The 25,061-nt window shown below is 47.9% G+C and overlaps 1 protein-coding gene across 1 annotated transcript; it reads left to right on the forward strand.

The window, feature by feature from the left end:
* Nucleotides 1–276: 276 nt before the first annotated feature.
* EIF4A3 (eukaryotic translation initiation factor 4A3) lies at nt 277–14,799 on the forward strand. Its single transcript, XM_012452762.3, has 12 exons — nt 277–475; nt 2,971–3,043; nt 5,286–5,352; nt 5,671–5,733; nt 6,618–6,750; nt 6,971–7,051; nt 11,023–11,164; nt 11,875–12,013; nt 12,628–12,743; nt 13,770–13,877; nt 13,976–14,103; nt 14,562–14,799. Exons 1-12 carry the CDS (start codon nt 307–309, stop codon nt 14,576–14,578), a joined length of 1,236 nt encoding a protein of 411 aa, XP_012308185.1. The 5' UTR covers nt 277–306; the 3' UTR covers nt 14,579–14,799.
* The last annotated feature ends 10,262 nt before the right edge of the window (nt 14,800–25,061 follow it).

Genomic DNA, 25,061 nt, shown 5'->3' on the forward strand with positions numbered 1-25,061 from the left:
CACCAACCCTGAAAGTCCCACGGCCTCCGTACTTTTTATAGGGAACCGGGTGCTCCGCCCTCAGCGAGATCCCGCGGGAACTGCATATCGTGCGAGAGCAGAAACAACTATTTCCCTGCGGCTTACGCCCTTTTCCCTTTCACGCCCCTCCAGAGGCGTGGCCGCGGCGCGCGCACGCACGTACGTGCTTACGCACGTCTCACGCTTTCGCACGCTAAGGCGTCAGTTCCTCTTGGCGGCGGCGCGGAGCTTCTAGCGTTGCTTTCCGCTGCTGCGCGCGCTGCGGTCTTCCGCGCACTCGGAATCATGGCGGCCACGGCCACGATGGCGACCTCGGGCTCGGCGCGGAAGCGGCTGCTCAAAGAGGAAGACATGACCAAAGTGGAATTCGAGACCAGCGAGGAGGTGGACGTGACCCCCACGTTCGACACCATGGGCCTGCGGGAGGACCTCCTGCGGGGCATCTACGCGTACGGTGAGCGGGCGCGGGCCGCGGGTTGGGGGCCGGACTGGTGACTCCCCGGCCGGCCCCGCGCTCCCGAGGTCGTGGTCAGAGCCGAGGCTCGGGGACCAGGGACGTGCGACCCCCACCTCCGTCCCCATCCGCGCCCTCACACCTGGCTGTGTCGGCGCGTTCGGTGTGTGTCCACTGTGCAGAGCTCCGCGTGGGTCCGGCGGGGGCTGCAGCCGCTTCGAGGCACATCAGCGTCGTTCATTGAGCACATAACTGTTTCGTACCTACCAGCTTTTCTAGGTACTGGGGTTTTGGCAGTAAACCAGACGGGTTTGTGCCTTTACGGGTTCTGAATTTCGCTGGTGGGGACCGCATAGGGTCAGGTTGCTCAGGCAGTGGTTGTTGCTGTGAGAACCTGAAGCGGGGTAATTGAATGTAGTGGGACTGCGAAGGAGGAGAGAATTAGTAAAGCAGAGAGGTAAGGGGGTTCGCGGGAGAGGGTGCCATTTGAGCTGAGGTCTGGATGAAGGAGACTGTTAGAAGAAGGAAGAGCAGTTGGGGCAGAAGGAACAGCTGGTGCCAGGGCCTTGCAGCCCTTAGCCGGCTGCATTCCAGGAACTGAAACAGGTCCCCCGTGGTGGGATTTTGTAAAGTTAGGTAGGGGCCGGATCTAACAAAGACGTGAAGGGTGATGAGCAATTTGAATTTCATTTAGAAATCCAGTGGGAAGCCACTGGAAGGTTTTAAGTAGCTACGTGACAATCAGGTTTACAGTTTAAAAGATTCTTTTGGGTGTCCGTGAATTTCAGGTGAGGTGAGGGGAGGCAGGAGAGGAAACAGGGAGACCAGCTGGGAGCTTTTGCTCTAGTCCAAGAGAGAGAGGGTTGTGCTGCCTTGGAGATGGAGTACCAGGGAGCTGGCAGCATTGGCTGATGGGCTGCATGTGAGTGACAGGAGGAGGAGGACTGGAGTATTTTGAGTAACCGGTGGTTGATGCTGCAAACATTCGCCTAGGTAGGCAGCACTCCAGAGAGTCAGAATCAGGAACTGTGTCTTGATCTGTTTGAAAGGTCTGTGGACGTTTAGAACCTGGAGAAGGGGTTGGGTTGGGCACTAGATGGGAATTACCAGCATCTGGGATAAATGGTCTGTGTTTAATGCTTGGGACAGGGACATCTTTTATTCTGTAGTTCTCTTTCTTTTCTTTCTGACGGCCTTTCTCTGTCGCCAAGGCTGGAATGTAGTGGCATGAACTTGGCTCACTGCAACTTCTGCCGCTGGGGTTCAAGTGATACCTTTGCCTCAGCCTCTAGAGTAGCTGGGATTACAGGCATGCACCACCACGCCGAACTAATTTTTGTATTTTTAGTAGGGACTGGTTTTGCCTTGTTGCCCAGGCTGGTCTCGAACTCCTGACCTCAGTGATCCACCAGCCTCAGCCTCCCTAAGTGCTGGGATTACAGGTGTGAGCCACTCCACCGGGCCTTATCCTGTAGTTCTTGACGCCACCACAGTTTGGACAAAGTGAAGCGAAGTTGCGGAGAATGGGTGGTGAGAAAGTATTGCAGCCGAGCCTCACAGTGAGGGTGACAGCCCCCACCTGGTTTCCTGGCACTCAGGCGATCCCTGCCCCAAGACGCTGTTGTTAGGTTCCCATCTATGTGCTGCTGTTCGTCAAGAGTTTAAATCATCTGCTGTATTTGCTTTTGTGTTAAGATGGGAAATTGTGCTACGTTTTCTTTTGTTTCTTATTTTTTGCTATGCCCCAGAACTGAGCAAAGCTACATTTAAAAGGCTACCAAAAAATAATTGAAATATGAGTTTTTGTACATAAAATTTTATTTACTTGAAAAACACATAGTCCTTCAAAATAGCCTCACCCCTCTGTGTGGTAGCTGCTTTGCAGGAGAGATGGTGGTGTAGTGAGTGAGCTGCGTCCAGACAGGAGAGCAGCTTAGGACACCCCACAGTGTGACCCAAGCAGGTTAAATAGAGTGTAGGCCTGTCAGCCACACACAGACTTAATGCTAGCTGGGAGAAGAGAGCAGGGGCTACAGTGACTTTCCTGGTTTTTTTTTTTTTTTTTTAAACTTAAACAGTAGTGTAGGTTGTTTGTAATAGAGTCAAACCTAGGGAAGTAATTAGAGTAAAAAGTAAGCTTCTTCCCACTTCTCTACTGCAGTAACTGCCGGGAACATTTTGGCACTTAAAACTTCCAGATGCTGCACGCCCAAAAGATTTAAAAAAAACAAAACAAAACTGGGGTCTCTGTATACTATACCTTGGTGGTGGTGTTTAAATAGAGATTTGTCTTTACAAATGACGTCCCATGTTAGTGTAGAAATCCTCTCAGCCCAGTTCATTGAGCCCCTGGGGCTTGAGAGCTTGCTATGTTGAACATTGGGTTAGGCTGGAGGGCGGGTTCAAAAAACAAACCATGTCTGCCCCGACAAGCTCACAGTACAGGGTTTCTATGCTGTCATTGTGGTGAGAGCTAATTTTCTGTTTTATTTCAGGTTTTGAAAAACCATCAGCGATCCAGCAACGAGCGATCAAGCAGATAATCAAAGGGAGAGACGTCATCGCGCAGTAAGTCTTCTTGGTGTGAGCGCAGGCTGGACGCAAGTTGGGGCAGCGCAGTGCAGTTAGATGCTCTGGGGTGACCGTTTTCCTCAGTTTCTACACGTTCAGTACCGATGCTTTCCCTGACTTTAGCCACAGGGTTTAATAATTTTTAAATTTGTGTTCTCTACTCTAGAAGGTTTTCTTTTTTTTTTTTTTTTTTGGAGACGGAGTCTAGCTCTGTCGCCGAGGCTAGAGTGATCTCGGCTCACTGCAACCTCCGCCTCCAAGGTTCAAGCGATTCTCCTGCCTCACCCTCTCCGAGTAGCTGGGATTACAGGCGCCTGCCACCATGCCTGGCTTAGTTTTGTATTTTCAGTAGAGAGAGGGTTTCACCATGTTGGTCAGGCTGGTCTTAAACTCCTGACCTCAGGTGATCCACGTGTCTTGGCCTCCTAAAGTGTGGGGATTACAGGTGTGAGCCACTGTACCCAGCTGATGGCTTTCATTTTCTTAGCCAGCTTTGCTTAGTGGTTTTTGGCATGTGGAATTGTATGTAACACAATTTCGGAAAAACAGACAGTGCTTTTCTTCTGCTCTCACACCACCACCACAATCATCAGTGCAGAAGAAGACTTCTGTGACCAGAGGGGTGGGGGTTTTCCGGCTGGGTGTCCTCCAGTTCAACTCTCATACCATCTGCCTGGAGATGGGCCATATCCCACAGGTCAAGGGCTCAGTCTCACAACTGCCCTCTTTTCGGATCCCAGTCACAAGCCTGGACGTCTAGAACTTGTGACCAACCAGCTTCAAGTTGAGATTCCCACGGCCCCCTCTTTAGGTTGGATTAATTTGCTGGAGCAGCAGCTCAAAGAACGCAAACACATTTAGTGGTTTATTATTAAGGGTACTACAAAGGATACAGATATGGGGAAGGGGTACAGCCTCCAAGGGCCAGGTGGTCACCCTCCCAGAATCTCCTTGCGTTCTGCTGTCTGTGCTCAGCCATCCAGAAGCTCTTCGAACCTGGTGCTCTTGGGTTTTTATGGAAAATTCCACGAGGTCAGCATTCCTTCCCCCTAGGGTATAGGGCAGGACCTTCTCTGGAATAATACCATGATGCTTTACAGCTCACGGCAGCCTTGACCTCCCAGACTCAAGCAATCCTCCCACCTCAGCCTCCCAAGTAGCTGGGACTACAGGCACACATCACCATGCCCAGTTAATTTTTGCATTTTCTGTAGAGACAGGGTTTCACTGTGCTGCCCAGGCTGCTCTCAAACTCCTGGCGATCTGCCTGCCTTGGCTTCCCAAAGCTTTCGGATTACAGGCGTGAGCCACTGCCTGGCCTAAACATTTTTTTTTTTTTTTTTTTTTTTTTTTTAAGATATGGGGTCTCACTTCATCACCCAGGCAGGAATGCAGTGGTGCAGTCGTAGCTCACTGCAACCTCTAACTCCAAGGATTAAGGAATCATCCCACCTCAACCTCCCCAAGTAGTTGGGACTACCAGAAGAATGTGCCGCCATCCCCTGGTTAGTTTTTTGTTTTGTTTTGTTTCGAAGTGGGGTCTCTTGTATTGCACAGGCTGGTCTTGAGTTCCTGGCTTCAAGCAGTCCTCTTGCCTCTGCGTCCCAGAGTGCTGGGAATACAGGCCTGAGCCACCGCACCGTGGAATGAGGGTCTTGTGACTCACAATCTTAAAGGCAGGGGATATTAGAGCCCAGCTGTGGAGTAGGTGAAAGGAGAGCAGGAGGTTAGAGAGACTTTGCTGAGGCCTAACAAACCCATCAATCTAATAAGACTGTAACAGGGTTGTGGGAGCTGTGAGTCAGGAACTGTGGATAAAAACCTAGATACAGCTATATCTCCTCATACCACAAATCCGCTTTTAATAGCTTTATTCCTCGTTTGCCTAATTTAAAAAAGACTCGTTTACACACAGATTTCTTTGGAGGAGTTAGTCCAAAATCATAGAAGGAAAAGAGCTGTATTTAGATAAAGGGGTGTCCTCCTTTTTCTGACACCTATGAAGCACCTCGAAGTTAGAGTCTTTTGCTCCATTGTCCCGTTCAGAAGCCATGTCTACTCTCCTCATGGACACCTAAGAGCTGTGGGCCCGAGTCCCACCTCTGCGCAGTTGAAATGTTGGGCACGGGGGCTTCTTGGAAGAAGGTACCTAGGTGCCTCTGGAGCCCAGCCCTTAGGACACAGCGGTGGAGTGGCCTGTCCTCCCTCTAAATCCCACTGCTCTTGTTTTCTTGAATAGGTCTCAGTCCGGCACAGGCAAAACAGCCACCTTCAGTATCTCAGTGCTCCAGTGTTTGGATATTCAGGTAATTTGCCACTCTTAAAACAAAACTGTTCTGTAGTTCTGGGATAGTCTTAGTTGTACGCTAATATTTGCACTAACTAACTAATATTCTGTCACGATTTCCTTTATAACTGGAGGAAATTCTTGTCTGCAGACAAGGATCTTGACTGACACATTCAGTTATTGCTGGATTTGCAGTTTAAATGACAGTAAGATTTGCTGACCCCTGTAAGAGAAATCTGATTAATATGAGATACTGTTCCTCATAGATCTGAGTGTGAATTACTGCAATCCACCCTGTTAATACTGAGGATTCTCTGTTTTCTGATAATTTCACCAGGTTCGTGAAACTCAAGCTTTGATCTTGGCTCCCACGAGAGAGTTAGCTGTGCAGATCCAGAAGGTGAGATGGCTGAAGATAGTGGGGTCTGATTTGCAAGTACTGCTTTTGTGATTTAGTTGTGAAACACTCATTTATAATCCAGTCCTGTTTTCTGATACCTCGACCTGGTGAATGTTTTGACATGAACCATTGTATAAATTGCTGGTTTGTAGTAAGTCATTTTTAGTGTGGCTTGTGTGCTCTCAGTAGTTTTTGCAGCCTTAGAAATGTAGATTTTTTCAGCAAAAAATCAATTTTAATAAAAATAGGCCAGGCTTAGGGGCTTATGCCTGTAATCCCAGCACTTTGGGAGGCCGAAGCAGGTGGATCACCTGAGGTCAGGAGTTGGAGACCAGCCTGGTCAACATGGTGAAACCGTTTCTACTAAAACTACAAAAAATAAGCTGGGCGTGGTGGCAGTCGTCTGTAATCTCAGCTACTTCTGTAGCTGAGCAGGAGAATCACTTGAACTCGGGAGGCAAAGGTTGCGGTGAGCTAAGATCATGCCATTGCACTCCAGCTTGGGCAACAAGAGTGAAACTCCATCTCAAAAATAATTATAATAATAAAATAAATTTTACCTATTTTGTACTTACATAGTATAAGATACGTATTTTAAAAGATGGCTATTAAGATGTTAATGTGGGTGTTTTTGGTGGATGGGATTATGAATTTTATATATTATGTTCTGCTAATAGTAATAGCTTTTGTAATAAGAAACCAGCAAAATTAACTTGAAATTGTCAGAGAAAATTGCAGGAGAATTTTGTGGTTTCGAGACATAAATAATGGCATAAATAATCATTGGTGATCGTCTCGGAGTAGAAGCCATTTTTCTTTTTCGGGAGGCGTGAATGTTGCTGACTCTGTCCCGCCCCTGGACATGAACCTGTGCTTTGATTTAGGGCCTGCTTGCCCTCGGTGACTACATGAATGTCCAGTGCCATGCCTGCATTGGGGGCACCAATGTTGGGGAGGACATCAGGAAGCTGGATTACGGACAGCACGTTGTCGCGGGCACTCCAGGACGTGTGTTTGGTAAGCACTTTGGTCACTAAAAATGGTGCTGTCAGTAGTATTTGTAAGACATGCTAAAATGGTACAGGACCGCTTTCAGTTTGTCAGGCCACATGGTAGACTTTTGCACCTGGGTCACTTTCAGGAGGTGGGAAGGTCTCTGAAATGCTGAGAGCAGCTGGAATGATGAACTGTTTCCTGGGAGCCTCAGATATAATTATTTCAAACTCTCATGTCACAGATATGATTCGTCGCAGAAGCTTGAGGACACGTGCTATCAAAATGTTGGTTTTGGATGAAGCTGATGAAATGTTGAATAAAGGTATGAGAAACAGTTGCTTTTCTACTGACATAATTCTTGGTTCTTGAGTTTTCACAGTGGAAAACCGAAACAGGTAGTCAGTGAATGTTCTGAATGTGAATAGTGTTTTTATTGTGGAAAAACAGTTGTGCCTTGGTGGCAATTATGAACAAAAAATTCCCACTTTGATATTATATATTATTTATTTATTTGAGATGGAGTCTCGCTCTGTTGCCCAGGCTGGAGTACAATGGTGCCATCTGGGCTCACTACAACTTCTGTTTTCTGGGTTCAAGCAATTCTTCTGCCTCAGCCTCCCAAAGTTCTGGGATTACAGGTGTGAGCCACCACACCCGGTCTTATTTGTTTAGTTTTTGAAGCAGGGTCTTGTTCTGTCACCCAGCCTGGAGTGAGTGCAGTGGCATGATCATGGCTCACTATGCCCTTGACCTCCTGGGCTCAAGCAGTCTTCCTGCCTCAGCCTCCTGAGTTGTTGTGGCTGAAGATGTGTGGCACACATCTCTAGGGAAGTGGCTCACTGGCTGGAGCTGGATGGGGGTGGGAGGGAATTCCCGAGCTGCACGTCGAGGGCTGCAGTGAGGAGACCCATTTGACCCAGTTTTTATGTAGTGGTATTGATCTAGGTGAGAGGTAGCCTCACCTGTGTGGCAGTGGGGACCCAGGGCGAGGGTGGGACTGAAGGAGGGAAAGGTTTGAGGGAAGGTTGAGGGCTGGTGGCTGACCCCTCTGCCCCGCCCCCAGCCCCCCTGCAGCCTTCCTAAATCCGAAGGGTCCCAGGCGTGTGTCACTAGGCTCACACACGGGTGGTAAGGTAGGTGGTAGGTGAGGGCAGATCTGGGAGCCAGGCTACTGCAAACCTGATATGTCTTAGGATTCAGGTGCCTTGGAGCAGCACCCTTAAGGATGTGTCTGTCATGTGCTTGGGAGAGTCTAGCCTCAGCTATGTGTCCACAGCCCCCTGGCCAGAGCCAGGCAGTGGGGTCCATGAGCCCCAGGAACATGTGGGCCAAGTGGAAGAGCAGACAGCTGGGACGTGGGTGGGGTGACCTGGGAAGAGCAGGGTGTGTTACATGGAGAGATGGGACAGAGCCCAGGGAGGCCATGGGGGCAGCAGCCACCAGGGGCCTGGCAGGGGTGGGTGGTCAGCACTGGAGGCGGGTCCTAGAGCCTCCTAGCCATCCTGCAAGACCAGTTTCTGTTGAGTGCCCAAAGCCAACTCCAGACTCCTCAGTGGAGGCCTGATGTGGAGGGAGGATGGAGAAGCATGTGAGGTGGTTGACAGAAGGCTTGGCTGAGGGGAAGCAGAGAAGACACTTGAGGGTAGAGGAGCTTTTCTGAAAGATGGAAGAAATGTGGACATAACTCTTAGGCCCATACAAGACAGACAAACTCACGGGCCAAGATCAAAGCCATCTGTCAGGATATCTATTGTCAGAGAGCCTGGAGTCAGGACCACACGGCCCACTGGGGTGGTGGCTGCCCGGAAGCGGCAGTGGAAGGACAGCAGTAGCAGACTGCAGGTGCAGTAACTTTGTCATCGAGGCCTTGGATCTTGGGCTCAGGGCTCAAAGTTCAGAAGTAAGCCCAGGCAGAGCTGCGAGTCTGTGAGCGGGTAGCTGGAGAAACAAGTTCAGAGGAGCGAGGAGGGGAGGTGGTGCTGCTCTGGGAAGGACACGGCCGCTGGGGTGGGGGAGCAGCGGAGGCCGAGACCAGCAGGTCCCAAGCCTCTTACAAATGCCTTTAACACTTTTTTGTTACATATGCAAATACATATTCATTGAGGAGACACAGTTATTAAAAATGAGTAAAAATCACAAAGCTGAGCGAGGTGGCTCACACCTGTAATCCAGACACCTTGGGAAGCCAAGACAGGAGTGTCATTGAGACCAGGTGTTCAGGGCCAGTCTGGGCAACACAGAGATGAGCTCTCTAGTAAAAAAATAAAAACTAAAAATCAGCAGGGCGTGGTGGCATGGGCCCACGTCCCAGGTACTCAGGCGGCTGGGGTGGGAGGATCACTTCAGCCCAGGAGTTGGGGCCACCATCGTGGGTGACAGAACAAACCTGTCTTAAGCATCGCAAAATGTGTGCGTGGTGCTATGGTGCACACACATATACACGCTAGTGTGTGCGCTGGCTCTGGTAGGGAGTGTCGTGCTCACTGGAGGGCACTGTGCTCCCGCATCCCTGCTCACTCAGAAGTCGCCTCCTGTGTTGACAACTGTTGTATTGGTGTGTGAGCAGAGGAAAAACCCAGTTTGTAAGTTTTGCGTAAAACTGTGTGTGTCCAGACTTTTTGTACATAGCTGTAGTTAATACACAGGGAATCATGTGTGTTTGGTTTGATAATCTGCTTTTATAAAAACGTATCTGTCCATGATAAGAAAAGTATTCTGTGGCCTGTTAAATGGCAATGAGGTATTCTACTGGAGGGATGGATATTCCATGATTCATGTCTTGGTGGTGTAGGCGATCTTCATTCTTTAAGATAAATGGGAGGCTGGATATGGCGACTCACATCGATAATCCTAGCACTTTCAGAGGCCGAGGAGGGCGGATCATCTGAGGTCAGGAGTTTGACATCAGCCTGGTCAACATGGCGAAACCCTGTCTCTACTAAAAATATAAAAACTAGTTGGGTGTGGTGGTGCATGCCTGTAATTCCAGCTACCTGGGAGGCTGAGGCAGGAGCATTGCTGGAACCTGGGAGGTGGAGGCTGCAATGAGCCGAGATAGTGCCACTGCACTGCATCCTGGGTGACAGAGCGAGACTCCGTCTCGACAAAAGAAAAGATAACTTGGTAGGATTCGGATGTACACTTTCTTGGGTTTTCATGGGTGTTCTGACATGAGCCGTGTGCAGGCCTCTAGGTGAAGCAGATGTTCTCTTAGAACAGTGATTGGGAAATGCATGGTGATAAGTGTCACCTGAATTCAGTTGAGGATCGGTGGCGGGCCCCCCAGGGTCTTCACAAGGCATCAGTGGGTCGTGAGGAAGTGCTGTGCTCTCAGCACTCCCTAGCGACACCCATGGGTCATCGGGTCCCGGGCCTCTCGTTCCAGCAGTTCTTTGGGAGCCTGGGGGCCTGTGCTCTCAGTGCCTCTCATCCCTCCCGTCCTCTGTCTGCGGCCCCTTATTGGACCCCGCTGCTCCTCAGTGACGTTAAAGCTTCGGTGGCCGCACTGTTTCTGTGGTGGCTAAGGACGCCTTGGGTTGTGGGTGGCTCCTTGTGCTTCTGGCCGGCCCTGAGGGCAGGGGTTCTTACAGTGAGGGCCGCAGGCCAGGAGCAGCCTTGTCACCTGGGGACTTTGAGAAATGCAGATTCTCTGGCTCCATATGATGTGTGGAGTCAGAGCCTCCAGTTCATTAACTGGGCCTGTGGTGAGGAGGCCTGGCCCCTGCCTGCTCCTGGTTCCCTCCTCCTCTGCCCGGCTCTGCCCAGCCCTGGCGGAGGGTGCAGGGTGCAGGCGTGCTGGCTGCTGCGCCGACTCCACCTGTGCCGCGTTAAACGGTGCGGATGGGTGGGCAGCGTTGTTCACTGAGAGATGCTCTGTAACAATCAGGATGTCTGGATTCTCTTTGGAACGTGGCAGGTTTGGCCACAGTGGATGCCAGTCCTCACAGGACAGTGGCAGGCGGAGGCATCCGAACTGAGGGTGACTCAGGCCAGCCCTGTCTGTTGGTTTTCATTTTTTGGCATCTAGGACCCTTGGGGTAGGTTTCTCGATCCCTAGAGCACTTCAGATTGAGGAAGCATCAAAGGGAAACCAGGTTTCCTCCGTCCCTGCTCCGGTGGGCGGGGAGTAGACAGAACGCGCGGGTGCGTCCCGGTTCTGTAAAGATGAGCTTCCTTGTGAGCTGCACCTTGTCACGACCCTGCTTCTAACGCAGTGGGGACACGTGGCGTGCATGTTCCATTTCTGGGTGTGCCATCCTAAACATCCCTCACCTGTCCTGCTCCCTGTCCCAGGTTTCAAAGAGCAGATTTACGACGTGTACCGGTACCTGCCTCCAGCCACACAGGTGGTGCTCATCAGTGCCACGCTGCCGCACGAGATTCTGGAGATGACAAACAAGTTCATGACCGACCCAATCCGCATCTTGGTGAAACGGTAGGCGCCCCTTGTGTCAAGTGTTACCAAAACCCCGGGCCGCATTTATAAAGGGTTTTATGTCATAATTTCAAAAACCTTTTATAGCCAGGGTCTTGCTCTGTTGCTGAGGCTTGAATCCAAATCCGGGCCTCAGGCCACACTGCCTGAGTGTAAAGGAATTTAAAGCATGCAAGTTCTTTTAAAATTTGTGTTTTGAAAAACCAAATACTAGTTTGGGCAGTATAGGGAGACGCCATCTCTACAAATAATAAAAAGCTAGCCAGGTGTGGTGGTTCACGCCTGTAGTCCCAGCTACTCAGAAGGCTGAGGTGGGAGGATGGCTTGAGGCCAGGAGGTTGAGGCTGCAGTGAGCTGTGATCGTGCCACTGCACTTCAGCCAAGGCAACAGACCCTTTCTCAAACCAAACCAAACCAAACCAAACAGAAAACCAATTTTTATAATACTCATTCTGCTTTGAACCAATAATCCCAAATTTAAAACTTAGGTGATTATATTTACTTATCAGTGTTTTGGTTAGAATCATTTCATGTGGTGCACATTGTGAAATGTGGAGTAGGATATAGAATGGAGGCAGGATGGGGGCAGGGCTGGGTCTGCACCAGATATCAGGGTGTGACCTTCTCCACCGGGGTCTCCCTGGAGCCTGGCCTGCCCTCAGTCCTAGTGGAAGGATGAGTGTGTGACAGGATTTGTCTTTGTCCTTCAGTGATGAATTGACTCTGGAAGGCATCAAGCAGTTTTTCGTGGCAGTGGAGAGAGAAGAGTGGAAATTTGACACTCTGTGTGACCTTTACGACACACTGACCATCACTCAGGCGGTCATCTTCTGCAACACCAAAAGGAAGGTAAGCCCGTTGTGCCGCCTCCAGGTGCTTGAAGGCAAATTGAAGACTGAGGCTCTTCGTGACTTAGATCAAGCTTTCTCAGTAAAGGGCCAGTTTGTCCATATTTTAAGCTTTCGGGATATGTGGTCTCTTGCAAAAGCAGCTGTAGACAGTATGCAGACGGTCACACGCGTCTGTGACCATCAAACTTTATTTACAGAACGACAATGTCAGCCACCTGAAAGACGCAGAATTTGTTGGTTTAAGGTGGAACCCGGGCCTGAGTGGTTTCAGATCCCTTGGTGATGCTCATTTGGAGGCAGACCTGAGAACTGTCGGCCACTCTCCTGAGAAAGGAAAGGAGTTGGGCTACATTCTAACAAGATTGGAATTTAAATTTAAATGAGAATGAGAATGAGCAGACCTGGCCCCTTCCCCCATAGAATCATCATGTGGAGAAGATGAAGTAAGAGGGTTTTTGTAGGGGCACCCGAACACTTACTGGGGAAAGGTGTTTTCAGCACATCCAGTTAAGATTCTGAGTTTTAGGAGCAGCTGCCTATGAATATTGACACTGGTTCTGCAGATGGTGGAGGTAAAACCCCGATTGCACATCTGTGGTTTGGCATTTGTAGGTGGACTGGCTGACGGAGAAAATGAGAGAAGCCAACTTCACCGTGTCCTCGATGCACGGAGACATGCCCCAGAAAGAGCGGGAGTCCATCATGAAGGAGTTCCGGTCGGGCGCCAGGTCGGTCAGCCGTGCTCTGCGGCTCTGCCGCTCAGGCTTTGCTGGGTTGTATGGCAGGCACTTCATGTGCACTGTTTCCGGGCAGGGCCCAGGCCCGGGGAGGTGACGGGCTTCTCCAGAGCCGAGGCCCTGGGTCAGCAGAACGCCTTCCCGCTAACGGGGGGTCTGCTCTGCTCCTGTAATACTGAGGGCGACGTGGTAACTAAACTTAACCAGCCAGGTCGGTCACCTTGCTTATAAGGGTGTGTTTTCTCTTCCAAATAAGTAGCGGTTTTGTGTTCATCTTTCTGATTAGTTGAATTCCTCAGTGGTCAGATAGCGTGGATCGTGTGGTTTCATTCATTGGAATTTGATTCAGACTTCCTTCTCGGCCCACCTTGTGGTCAGCTGAAGAAATGTGCTGTGTATGACTTTTTTTTTTTAATTGGAGACAGTCTCACTTTGTTACCCAGGCTGGGGAGCATTGGCACAATTTTGAGTCACTGTAGCCTCTGCCTCCTGGTTTCATGTGATTCCCATGCCTCAGCCTCCCGAGTAGCCTGGAATGGCTAAATTTTTTTTGTACTTCTAGTAGAGACGGGGTTTCACCATGTTGGCCAGGCTGGTCTTGAACTCCTGACCTCAGCTGATCTGCCCGCGTTGGCCTCCCAAAGTGCTGGGGTTACAGGCATGAGCCACCACGCCTAGCTGAACTTACTGCTCTTAATTTTTTGCTAGGCAGAAATAAAATATTTTTCCCAAATACTGGTTTCGGACTGAGTATATAAGTTAAAAAGGTAGTAAAAGGTGTCTGTTTTTTGAATCTGTTGGAGCACGTGACCGAAGTAACTAGATGTACCAGCAGCCTCTCTGCACAGGGGTTTCTGGTGCTGTCCCTGAGGCTTCATGTTTGTAGACTGGTGTGAGGGGTGACCTCATATGTTCTGGATTTGTAGCCAGGCTTCTTAAAATGAGCAGTGGAAGCAAGTCCAGTCTTACACTTTCATGAGTAATTTGATCGCCTTAAACAGTTTTTCTTTTTTGCAGCCGAGTGCTCATTTCTACAGACGTCTGGGCCAGGGGGTTGGATGTCCCTCAGGTGTCCCTCATCATTAACTACGATCTTCCCAATAACAGAGAATTGTACATACACAGGTAGGGGTGCAAGTTTTCATTGGCTTCACTTCTGTTGAAACATTTACTGCATCTTCATTGCTATATATACTAACTGTAATATTGTTCGATTCTTGAAGAATTGGGAGATCAGGTCGGTACGGCCGGAAGGGTGTGGCCATTAACTTTGTGAAGAATGACGACATTCGCATCCTCAGAGACATCGAGCAGTACTATTCCACTCAGATCGATGAGATGCCTATGAACGGTAGGACGTCATTCATCGTTACCGGAACTGTAGGGGAACTTGCCTACTTTGAGTTTCTGTGGCCCTTGAGTTTGTTTGAGATGGAGTTTCACACTGTCACCCAGGCTGGAGTGCAGTGGCGCTATCTCAGCTCACTGCAACCTCTGCCTCTTGGGTTCAAGTGATTCTCCTGCCTCAGCCTCCTGAGTAGTTGGGATTACAGGCGCTAGCCACCACGGCCAGCTAATTTTTGTATTTTTAGAGACGGGGTTTCACCATGTTGGCCAGGCTGGTCTTGAACTCCTGGCCTCAAGTGATCTGCCTTCCTTGGCCTCCCAATGTGTTGGGATTACAGGCGGGAGCCACTAAGCCTGTCCTGTTTTTTGTTTTGAGAAGTCTGTTGTGAAGTTTTAGTTAAGTTGACGTTAGGAATTTTCATTTTGTTTGTATTGTTCCTTAATCTGTATCTTCACTTTCAGTTGCTGATCTGATCTGAAGCCGCAGATCAGTGAGGATGAGTGGAGACTGCTCACCTGCTGTGTACTCCTGTTTGAAAGTATTTAGGTCCAGCTTCTATTGAGTGGGGTGATGTGAACTCTGTTCTCATAAATGGCCTGCCCTCTCCCTCTGAAGAAGATGTGGGGATTCTGCTCTTTTCTTATTTACATGTAAATAATACATTGTTTTAAGTCTTTTTCATTAAAAATTTAAAACTTTTCCCATAAACTCTGATTTGTATTTCTAAGATGCCACCAGCTTTTCTGGTAACTTACTATGTGGTCTTGGGCCATTTCACTCACTTTCCTAATCTTTTTTTCTTTGAGAGAGTTTCAGTGTTGATGGGTTTTGCTCTGGCGCCGGGCTGAAGTGCGGTGGCACCATCACAACTCACTGCAGCTGCAGCCTCCTGGGCCCAGGCGATCCTCTCACCTCAACCTCCTCAGTAGCTGGGACTAACAGGTGCATGCCAGCACACCTGGCTAAGGTTTAAATTTTTGATAGAGACAGGATCTCACTGTGTCGCCTAGGCTGGTCTGTCACTCCTGGGCTTAAGCGATTCTTCCATCTTGGCCTTACAGAATGCTGGGATCACAGGTGTGAGCCACCATGCCTGACCTCATTTTTCTGATTTCTTTTTTTTTTTTTGAGAGCCAGGATCTCACTCTGTCACCCAGGCAGGAGTATAGGGGCAGGATCATCATTCACCACAATTTTAACAAACTAAAACATAATTATCTCTTTAAATATTTACATTATTAAAATATTTAAGTTATCTGTTCAAATATTTAAAGTAATTATCTGTAGCTTTACAGGCACACAGCACCACACCTGCCCGATTGTTAATTTTTTAAATGTTTTTAGAGACAAGGTCTCCCTCTATTGACCAGACTGGTCTTAAACTCCTGACTTCAAGCAGTCCTCCTGCCTCAGCCTCACAGAATGCTGGGATAACATGCATGAGCCAGCCTCCCGGCTCTAATAATTTGAAATGGAAATGTTAAAACTAACTGGCCCCTCCCTCCCCAAAATTGGTTGGAATGATAATCTATTTCAAGGTTAGGGTGAGCTTGGAAATGTTTTTAAATTTCATCAGGTTGATTCTACTTGAAGTCATCTGAAATTGCATAGTTTATGCATGGAACTTCCTTTAACTGAAGCTGTGTGTGGCTGGACCTTTGCTAACCAGCTGGTGGCTGGTAGACCAGCTGCATTACCAGGAGCTGGTTAGAAATGCAGGTGCTCGGCTGGGCGTGGTGGCTCACTCCTATAATCCCAGCACTTTGGGAGGCAAAGGTGAGTGGATCCTGGCCAAGATGGTGAAACCTCATCTCTACTAAAAACACACAAAAAATTAGCTGGGTGTGGTGGCAGGCACCTGTATTCCCAGCTACTTGGGAGGCTGAGGCAGAGAATTGCTTGAACCCAGGAGGCGGAGGTTTCAGTGAGCTGAGATTGAGGCACTGCACTCCAGCCTGGGCAACAGATCGAGACTCCGTATCTTAAAACAAAAGAGGCCGGGCACGGTGGCTCACCCCTGTAATCCCAGCACTTTGGGAGGCCGAGGCTGGCGGATCACGAGGTCGAGAGATTGAGACCATCCTGGCCAACATGGTGAAACCCCGTCTCTACTAAAAATACAAAAATTAGCCGGGCATGGTGGTGCACGCCTGTGGTCCCAGCTACTACTTCCTAGGTGGAAGAATCGCTTGAACCCAGGAGGCGGAGGTTGCAGTGAGCCAAGATTGCGCCACTGCGCTCCAGTCTGGGTGACAGAGCAGGACTCCGTCTACAAAAAAAAAAAGCAGGTGCTCAGGCCCTGCCCTGGCCTGCTGACTGAGAACCTGCTGTTAACAAGGCTCCCAGCTGACACTGCTGGCAGAGCGAGACGAGTAGAAGACTGGAGGCCCAGAGGCGGCTTCGTGAGTTCCTGGCAAGGGAGAACGAGATACAAGTGTGTTCAGGGCATTTGCTCAACAACAGCGGGGAGTGACACCCACCACAGCACTGGCCGGTGCCAGCCCCAGTGTCCATATCTGCAGGCGTGTGAGCTCACTGAGGTTCGCCAGGTCTCACCAGGAGCTGCTGCGAGGCTTGTTACAGGTGAGGAGTGGCCCAGGTTTCCACACGGGCACCCGGGAGGACAGAAGGCCTCCACTGCCAGTAAGAATGATTCTAGATGAATAAGCACGTGGTGTTACAGTGGAGGAGGCAGCATCGGTGCCTTGGGGAGGAGCTGGCAGGAGAATGGGGCGGGGCTTATGCTACCTGCCACACTATCTATCTAGGAAAGGTCATCCTAAAAGGAAAAATACAGAACAAGTGTTCATGAAAATGTTAAACTGTGCTGACAAATCAGAAATGGTATGTGGTCATTGGGAGATTTAAAACCCACCAATCCTAAAGGTTGACAAGGGTACAGTAAACGTCTATATTGGTGGTTTCCAGACTTTCTGGAGAGCAGCCTGGCACTTGGGCCGTCATGGATGAAAGTGATGTTTCCCTTTGATGGTGTAGTTCCGCTGCAGGCAGCCGTCTGGAATGTGGACTCCTCAAGGGAGTTCAGTGTTGCTCCCACCTGCGCCAGGGAAGGCCACTAAGCGCTCATGGATGGGGCGCGGTGTGGGAAGGGGTGGAGCATTTGCAGCGATGCTGGGAAAAGGAGGGCACAAGAGGGAGCGAACTCGTGGAGGTTCGTGGGAGGGCGGTTTGCGGCCAGGAGCCTCACAGAGTCCAGGTGGATCCGGTTACGGCAGGGGGTCTGGTGAGCCTTGCCAGGTTGGTGTTGTTGGGCCTCTGGTCAGGTGGGAAAACTGGCTCTGGATCCTGAGGGGCTTCCCAGCGTTCCCAGTAGCCAAATCCAGATGAAAAAACCCTGGGTTATGCACTTCATTACAAAAATAAAATCTCGCAAAAAAAGAAATGCATAATTTTAAAAAGAGTCATCCTTAATCCTCCTACCCAGATATAATAACTCACAATTTGATGACTGTCCATCCAGTATTTTAATTCATCTTGAACATCTATGTGTACATAAAGTACTTTTTAAGCAAAAGTTGTAACCCACTTTGCCATTATTAACTCCAGTTTTTAGTTAGTAGGGTCATATATTTCACCACGTTTTAAAAAAAAACGGCTACTTTTCCAGCCTCCATACCATGCCTCCTTTGGAAGCAGTTGAAGATTCATTAGAATAATCTTTATTTTATTTATTTTTTTGAGATGGAGTTTTGCTCTTGTTGCCCAGGCTGAAGTACAATGGTGCAATCTCGGCTCGCTGCAACCTCCACCTCCTGAGTTCAAGCGATTCTCCTGCCCCAGCCTCCTGAGTAGCTGGGATTCAGGCGCCCGCCACCACGCCTGGCTAATTTTTTTTATATTTTTAATAGAGATGGGGTTTCATCATGTTGGCCAGGCTGGTCTCAAACTCCTGACCTCAGGTGGAGTTCCTGGCTGAGGCCTCCTGCCTCGGCCTCCCAAAGTGCTGGGATGACAGGCATGAGACACCACGCCCAGGCAGAATAATCTTTAGAAGTTATTTTCTTGATCAATGTACACATTTCAAATTAACATTCCAGAAAGATTTTTCACCAGTTTATACTCAACAGTATATTTCCTGTTTTTTTTTTGTGTGTGTGTGTGGTTGAAATTTATTCAACAAATATATGTACAGTGCCTTGTCTTAAGCCAGGCAATTTTCCTGAAAGAAACACCACATAAAAAGAGTTCTAACCAAGAGCCAGAGTGCCCTGACCATTTGGTGTATGTCTAAAGTATAGAAATAGAATGGTAATGTTGATGCTGTTGGCATGTTTCTTTGTAGTAAGAAAGATTGTTTAAAATAACACATAGACATAAAATGTGTGACGAAAATAGCACAGCACCAAAGAAAGGAGAAATGGAAGTGTACTGTCAAGATTCTTACACTATTACTTGAAGGCAGATTGTGATGAATTAAAGATGGAAAACATATCTAAAAGTGTTAAGTAATTTTTAGGTATGAACCTTTAAAGCAGTACAAAAAAGAGCCAACATAGGAGACAAAATAGAATCCTAAGTAATACTTAATCCAAGAATCCCGAAAAGGAAGGAAAAGGGAACAGAGAACTTACGAGATGGACAAATACAAAATGGTAGGTTCAAAATGACCGTGTCGATAATTACATTTATCGCATATTGTCTGTCTCCCCTCAAACCAAAAGAAGAGCAAGCTAAACCCAAAGGAAGCAGAAGAAATAATGAAGAGGAGAGTAGAAATAAATGAACAGAAAAATAACAGAGAAAATCAATAAAACCAATAGTTGATTCTTTGAAAAGGTCAACAAAATTGACAAAGCTTTAGCAAGTCCAAGGAAAACATGTTCGAATAATGTAAAAATGAAAGAGGTGATGGTACAGATGACCTTAGAGAATACAAAGTATCAGTGCCGTGAATTGTATGCCAACAGATTAACCTCCATAAAATGGAGAAATTCCTTGGACAAACAGACTGACTAATAAGTAAAAAGATTAAAGAAGTACTCAAACTTACAACAAAGAGAAGCCAAGGCATGTGAATCCTGCTAAACTTTTATAGAATTAGCACCAATCATCACAAAACCTTTTTGAGAAGGAGTCTTGCACTGTCACCTGGGCTGGTGTGTATTGGTGCAATCGGCTCACATCCTCCACCTCCCAACCTCCACCTCCCCAGTTCAAGCGATTCTCTTGCCTTAGCCTCCCGAGTAGTTAGGATCACAGGTGCCTGCCACCATGCCTGGCTAATTTTTTGTGTTTTTAGTAGAGATGGGGTTTCACTATGTTGGCCAGGGTGGTCTTGAATTCCTGACCTTGTGACCCACTGGCCTTGGCCTCCCAAAGTGCTGGATCACACAGTCTTTCACAAAATACAAGGCAGAACATTTCCCAACTCATCCTGAGGCCAGCATTACTGATGCCAAAGCGAAGATACCACAGGAAAAGAAAGCTAGATCAATATCATGTGAATGTGGATGTAGAAACCCTCAAAAAACAGGCAGAACAAATCCAGCAACATCGAAGAATTGTACATGTGTTGTGACAAAAACGGGATTTATCGCAGGAATGCAAAGTTGGTTTAATATCCAAAAGTCTGTCAGTGTAAGACACCCTATCAGTAAACTAAAGGACAAAGCTCATATGCTCATTTACAGATGCAGAAAAAGCACTGGACAAAATCCGGCACCTTTTCAAGAGAGGAAATAACTAAGAATGGAAGGGACTGCTTCAACGTGATAAACAGCACCTGTGAGAAACCACAGCATTACCCGCTATGGTTGAGAACAAACAACAAGAATGCTCTTGCCACAGCTACTCCAACGTTGTATTGGAAGTTATGAGCCAGGATAATTAAGCAAGAGAAGAAATAAGGCACCCAGGTCGGAAAGGAAGAAGCAAAACTTTCTGGTCACAGGTGACATGATTTACATGTAGACGATCTTAAGGAACTCACACGTTTTAAAAATCACCTATCAGAACTTCTAAATTAGGTCAGCAGGGTTGCAGGATATATGTAATAGGAACGTCAGTGTTTCTGTACACTAGCAATCTGAACAACCTGAAAATGAAATTAAGAAAATAATTCCATTTACAATAGCATCAAAAAGAATCAAATACTTAGGAATAATAACAAAAGAAGGGCAATATTGTCCACTGACCACTACAAACAGCTTATTGAAAGGCAACAAAAACCTAAATATGGGCCGGGCACGGTGGCTCACGCCTGTAATCCCAGCACTTTGGGAGGCCGAGGCGGGTGGATCACAAGGTCAAGAGATCGAGACCATCCTGGTCAACAGGGTGAAACCCGTCTCTACTAAAAATACAAAAAATCAGCTGGGCATGGTGGCGCATGCCTGTAATCCCAGCTACTTGGGAGGCTGAGGCAGGAGAATTGCTTGAACCCAGGAGACGGAGGTTGCGGTGAGCCGAGATCGCGCCATTGCACTCCAGCCTGGGTAACAAGAGCAAAACTCCATCTCAAAAAAAAAAAAAAAAAAAAAACCTAAATATATAAATATCCCAGGTTCATGGATTGGAAAATGGTGTTAGGATGAAGTTCCCAACTGATCGATACAGTTAGGCTTCATGGCCCCACCCAAATCTCATCTTGAAGTGTAATCCCCCTAATCCCCACATGTCAAGGGAGAAACCAGGTGGAGGAAATTGAATCACAGGAGCAGTTTCCCCCGTGCTGTTCTTGTGCTAGTGAGTTCTCAGAAGATCTGATGGTTTTGTAAGGGCTTGTCTCCCCGCTTCACCTGGCACTTCTCGCCGCCTTGTGAAGAAGGTGCCTGCCTCCTCTTCACCTTCCACCGTGGTTTAAGTTTCCTGAGGCCTTCGCAGCCACACTGGACTGTAAGTCAATCAAACCTCCTTCCTGTAAAAAGTACCTAGGCTGGGCACTTCTTTATAGCAATATGAAAACAGACTAATACACTGATCTGTAGTGTTGAGAATGTGCAGAAACTGGAACCCCCATACATTGCTAGTGGGATTGTAAATGGGCACAGCCTTTATAGAAAACAGCTTGGTGGTTCCTCAAAATGTTGAACATACGAGTTGCCCTAGCAATTCGACTCCTCGGTCTATACCCAAGAGAAATGTGTTCATAGCATTATTCATAAGAGCTAAAAAGTGGACACGAGCCAGATGTTCATCAGCTGATGAATGCATAAGCAAAGCTGATGAATCCACACAATATCACTTAGCAATAAAAAGGCATGAAGTGGGGCCGGGCGCGGTGGCTCAAGCCTGTAATCCCAGCACTTTGGGAGGCTGAGGTGGGCGGATCACGAGGTCAAGAGATCAAGACCATCCTGGCCAAAATGGTGAAACCCCGTCTCTACTAAAAATACAAAAAAAATTAGCTGGGTGTGGTGGTGTGTGCCTGTAGTCCCAGCTACCCGGGAGGCTGAGGCAGGAGAACTGCTTGAAGCTGGGAGGCAGAGGTTGCAGTGAGCCGAGATCGCGCCACTGCACTCCAGCCTGGCGCCTGGCGACAGAACAAGACTGTCTCAAAAAAAAAAAGGCATGAAGTGCTGACATACTGCAACCTGGATGGACCTTGACAATATGCCAGGTGGAAGAAGGCAGACACAAAAGGCCACACATGGTGTGATTCCATTTATATGAAATGTCCTGAGCAGGTAAATCCATTGAGACATTAACAGGAAACTATTCACAGTGGTTTCCAGGAGCTTGGGGTGGGAGAAGGGGGTGGGTGTAACAAGGAGCGACTGAAAATAGACAGGGTTTCTTTTGGAGGTGATTAGAACATTCTGGAATTAATTAGATCATCATGATGGTTGTACAGTGTATAAAAACTACTGAACTGCATACTTCAAGATCACAAATTTTATGGTATGTGAATTACATCTCAGCAAAAATATCATATGAGGAATCTCATAGATCCTCCTCTAAAATTATACTTTAAAAGCAAAAAAGCACGAGCAAGGGGAAAAAGCAAATTTAAAAGGCAGATATTGTTAGGCTGGATTATAAAGCCATACACAGCTATATGCTACTGCTTATGAGAAATATAAAGACAAAAGTGAAAAGATGGAGAAAAATATGCTACGGCAATGCGCACATCAAAATCAACCTGAAGCAGCTCTATTAATGTCAGACAAAGGAGATCTCAGCGCAAAGAATACCGTAAGGGACAAAGAAAGCCAGCTGATCATGATAAAGGGGGAGTTCATTAAAAAGATAAAACAATACTAAATATGCACCTAATAACAGAGCTTCAAAATACAGGAAATGTAGGAAGCAAAAATGGTTAAGGGCAAATAGAGAAATCCACAGTGGTAATTGGGGCTTTCAGTGACCGTCTCAGGAACAAGGCACAGGTGTCCTCTCTCTCCTGTTCAGTGTTACACTGTGGATTCTAGCCAGTACAACACGGCAAGAGAAAGAAAAGGCCCCCAGGGTGGAAAGGAAGTCTTTCTTCACAGATTACATGGTTCTCTATGTAGAAAATCCTGAGGCGTCTACAGCAAAACTACTGGAACTAATAACTGAGTTTCGGGAAGGTAGCACTCTACAACATCAGTACGGAAGCATCAGTTGTATTCCCGTACGCTAGTAGTGAACATGTGGAAGACTGCACCATGCACAGCACCAGCAGATACACGAAGTACTCGGGGGTTCGTTTGACAAAAGCTGGGCAAGCTCTGTAACTGAAAGCAAAATACGTTGCTATGAGAAATTAACTAAGATGTAAATAAATGAGAGACACACTGAGCAGACTGAAGAGTCGATGCCGTTAAGGTGTCAGGTTTTCCCTAGTTGATATATAGACTCAACACACTTCCAATCAAAATACCAGGAAGCGCTTTTTTGGGAGAGTGGGGATGAGGCTACACACTGACAAGCTAGTTCTAAAAGTTATATGGAAATACAAAGGACCTAGCGTGGCCAAACAGCCTAGGAAAATGCACCAAGCTGCTCCTGATGCCAAGTAGTATCAGTGTCTTCACAGTGGTAAAGCCTGTGGTGTTGTCGTAAATACAGACCTGGTATAGATCTAGGGGAACACGAGGAAGCTCAGAACTGCACTTCGGCACTTCCGGGGGAAGCATGATGAGTTTTATTACTGTTGTGGTTTTTTTTTTTTTTGAGATGGTCCCACTCTGTCACCCACACTGGAGTACAGTGGCACGATTATAGCTCACAGCAGCCTCGACCTCCCGGGATCAAGGGATCCTCCCACCTTAGGCTCCTCAGTAGCTGGGACCACAGGCATGTGTCGCTGCACACATCTAATTTTCTGTTTTTTGTAGAGATGGGGTCTTGCTGTGTTGCCCAGGCTAGTCTCTAACTCCTGGGCTCAAGAGTTCCTTCTGCCCCGGTCTCCCAGTATTGGGAATACAGGCATGAGCCACCACACTGGCCCTATAAAGGAGCTTTATGTGGTAGGTAGAATAATTGTCCTCAATAATTGCCATGTCCTAGTCTCTGGACCTTATGAATATGTCACATTACATGACAAAAGGGACTTTGCAGATGTAAGTGCAGGATCTTAGATGCGGGACCCTGGATTATGTAGGTGGACACAATCTAATCACGAGTCCTTAAAAGTCAAGACTATTATTTGAGCTACAGTTGGTCAGAGAACGATGTGATGGAAGGAAGGAGAGGCATGAGAGGGACTCGACCTCCCATTTCTGGGGTTGAAGAAGGGGCATGAGCCAAGATATGGGGGCAGCCTCCGGAGGCCGACAAGGGCCTCTGGCTGACAGCAGGGAAACAGATCTCAGTGCTGCAACTGCCTGAAACAATTCTGCCGGCAGCCCATGCGGGCAAGGAGACATTCTCCCCTGGAGCTTCTGGAAAGGAAGGCCGCCCTGCTGGGGCCCTGACTTCAGCCAAAAGAGCCTTGTATCAAATTTCCGACCTATGAAACTGTGATGAAATACATTTGTGTTACTTTAATTCTCTAAAACTGTGGTCATAAGTTACGGCAGCACTAGAGAATTGACGTATGTTATAACTCCACAATACGGACCAACCCAGCTTAACAAGGAACAAAACATGCGAACACTTTACCAAAGGAGATTTATGGATGACATACGGCGGGTGAAAAGATGCTCACACCATCAGACATTAGGGGAGTGGAAGAGCCACAGGGAGATACACAGTCACTAGAACGGCTAAAATGGAACAGACCATGCCAATGCTGGCACGACATGCTGCCCTGCAATGCTCCTACATTGCCGGGAGGAAAGCAGAATGCTGCAGCGATTTGGAAACAGTTTGGCAGCCTTTTTTTTTTTTTTTTTTCCCCAGACGGAGTCTCACTCGCCCAGGCTGGAGTGCAGTGGTGCAATCTCAGCTCACTGCAACTTCTGCTGCCGGGTTCAAGCGATTCTCCTGCCTCAGCCTCCCAAGTAGCTGGGATTATAGGCGCCTGCCACCACACCTGGCTAATTTTTGTATTTTTAGTAAAGGCGGGGTTTCACCATGTTGGCCAGGCTGGTCTCGAACTCCTTACCTCGTCATCCACCCACGTCAGCCTCCCAAAGTGCTGGGATTATAGGCGTGAGCCACCTCGCCCGGCCGGCAGTCTGTTAAACAGTGAATGGTTTACCTCCTGTATGAACTAACCATATCACCCTTGCTAAGGTCAAGGTAGAAGGATGTCTTGAGACCAGAGAAGTTCCAGACCAGCCTGGGAAATATGGCGAGACACCATCTCTACAAAAATTTTAAAAAATTAGCCACGTGTGTTACTGCATGGCTGTAGTCCCAGCTACTCAGAAGGGTGAGGTGGGAGGGTCAGTTAAACCCATGAGGTTGAGGCTGTGGGGGCCGATGGTACCACTGCACTCCGGCCTGGGTAACAGAGCAAGAACCCCGTCTTTAAACAAACAAACAAACAAAAAACAATTCTGATGTCCATAAAAACAGAGAAAGATGCCAGGTGCAGTGGCTCACACCTGTAATCCCAGCACTTTGGGAGG

This window comes from Aotus nancymaae, unplaced genomic scaffold (genome assembly GCF_030222135.1).
Source record: "Aotus nancymaae isolate 86718 unplaced genomic scaffold, 86718_ANA_hifiasm-v0.15.2.pri h1tg000089l, whole genome shotgun sequence".
Lineage (NCBI taxonomy): Eukaryota > Metazoa > Chordata > Mammalia > Primates > Aotidae > Aotus > Aotus nancymaae.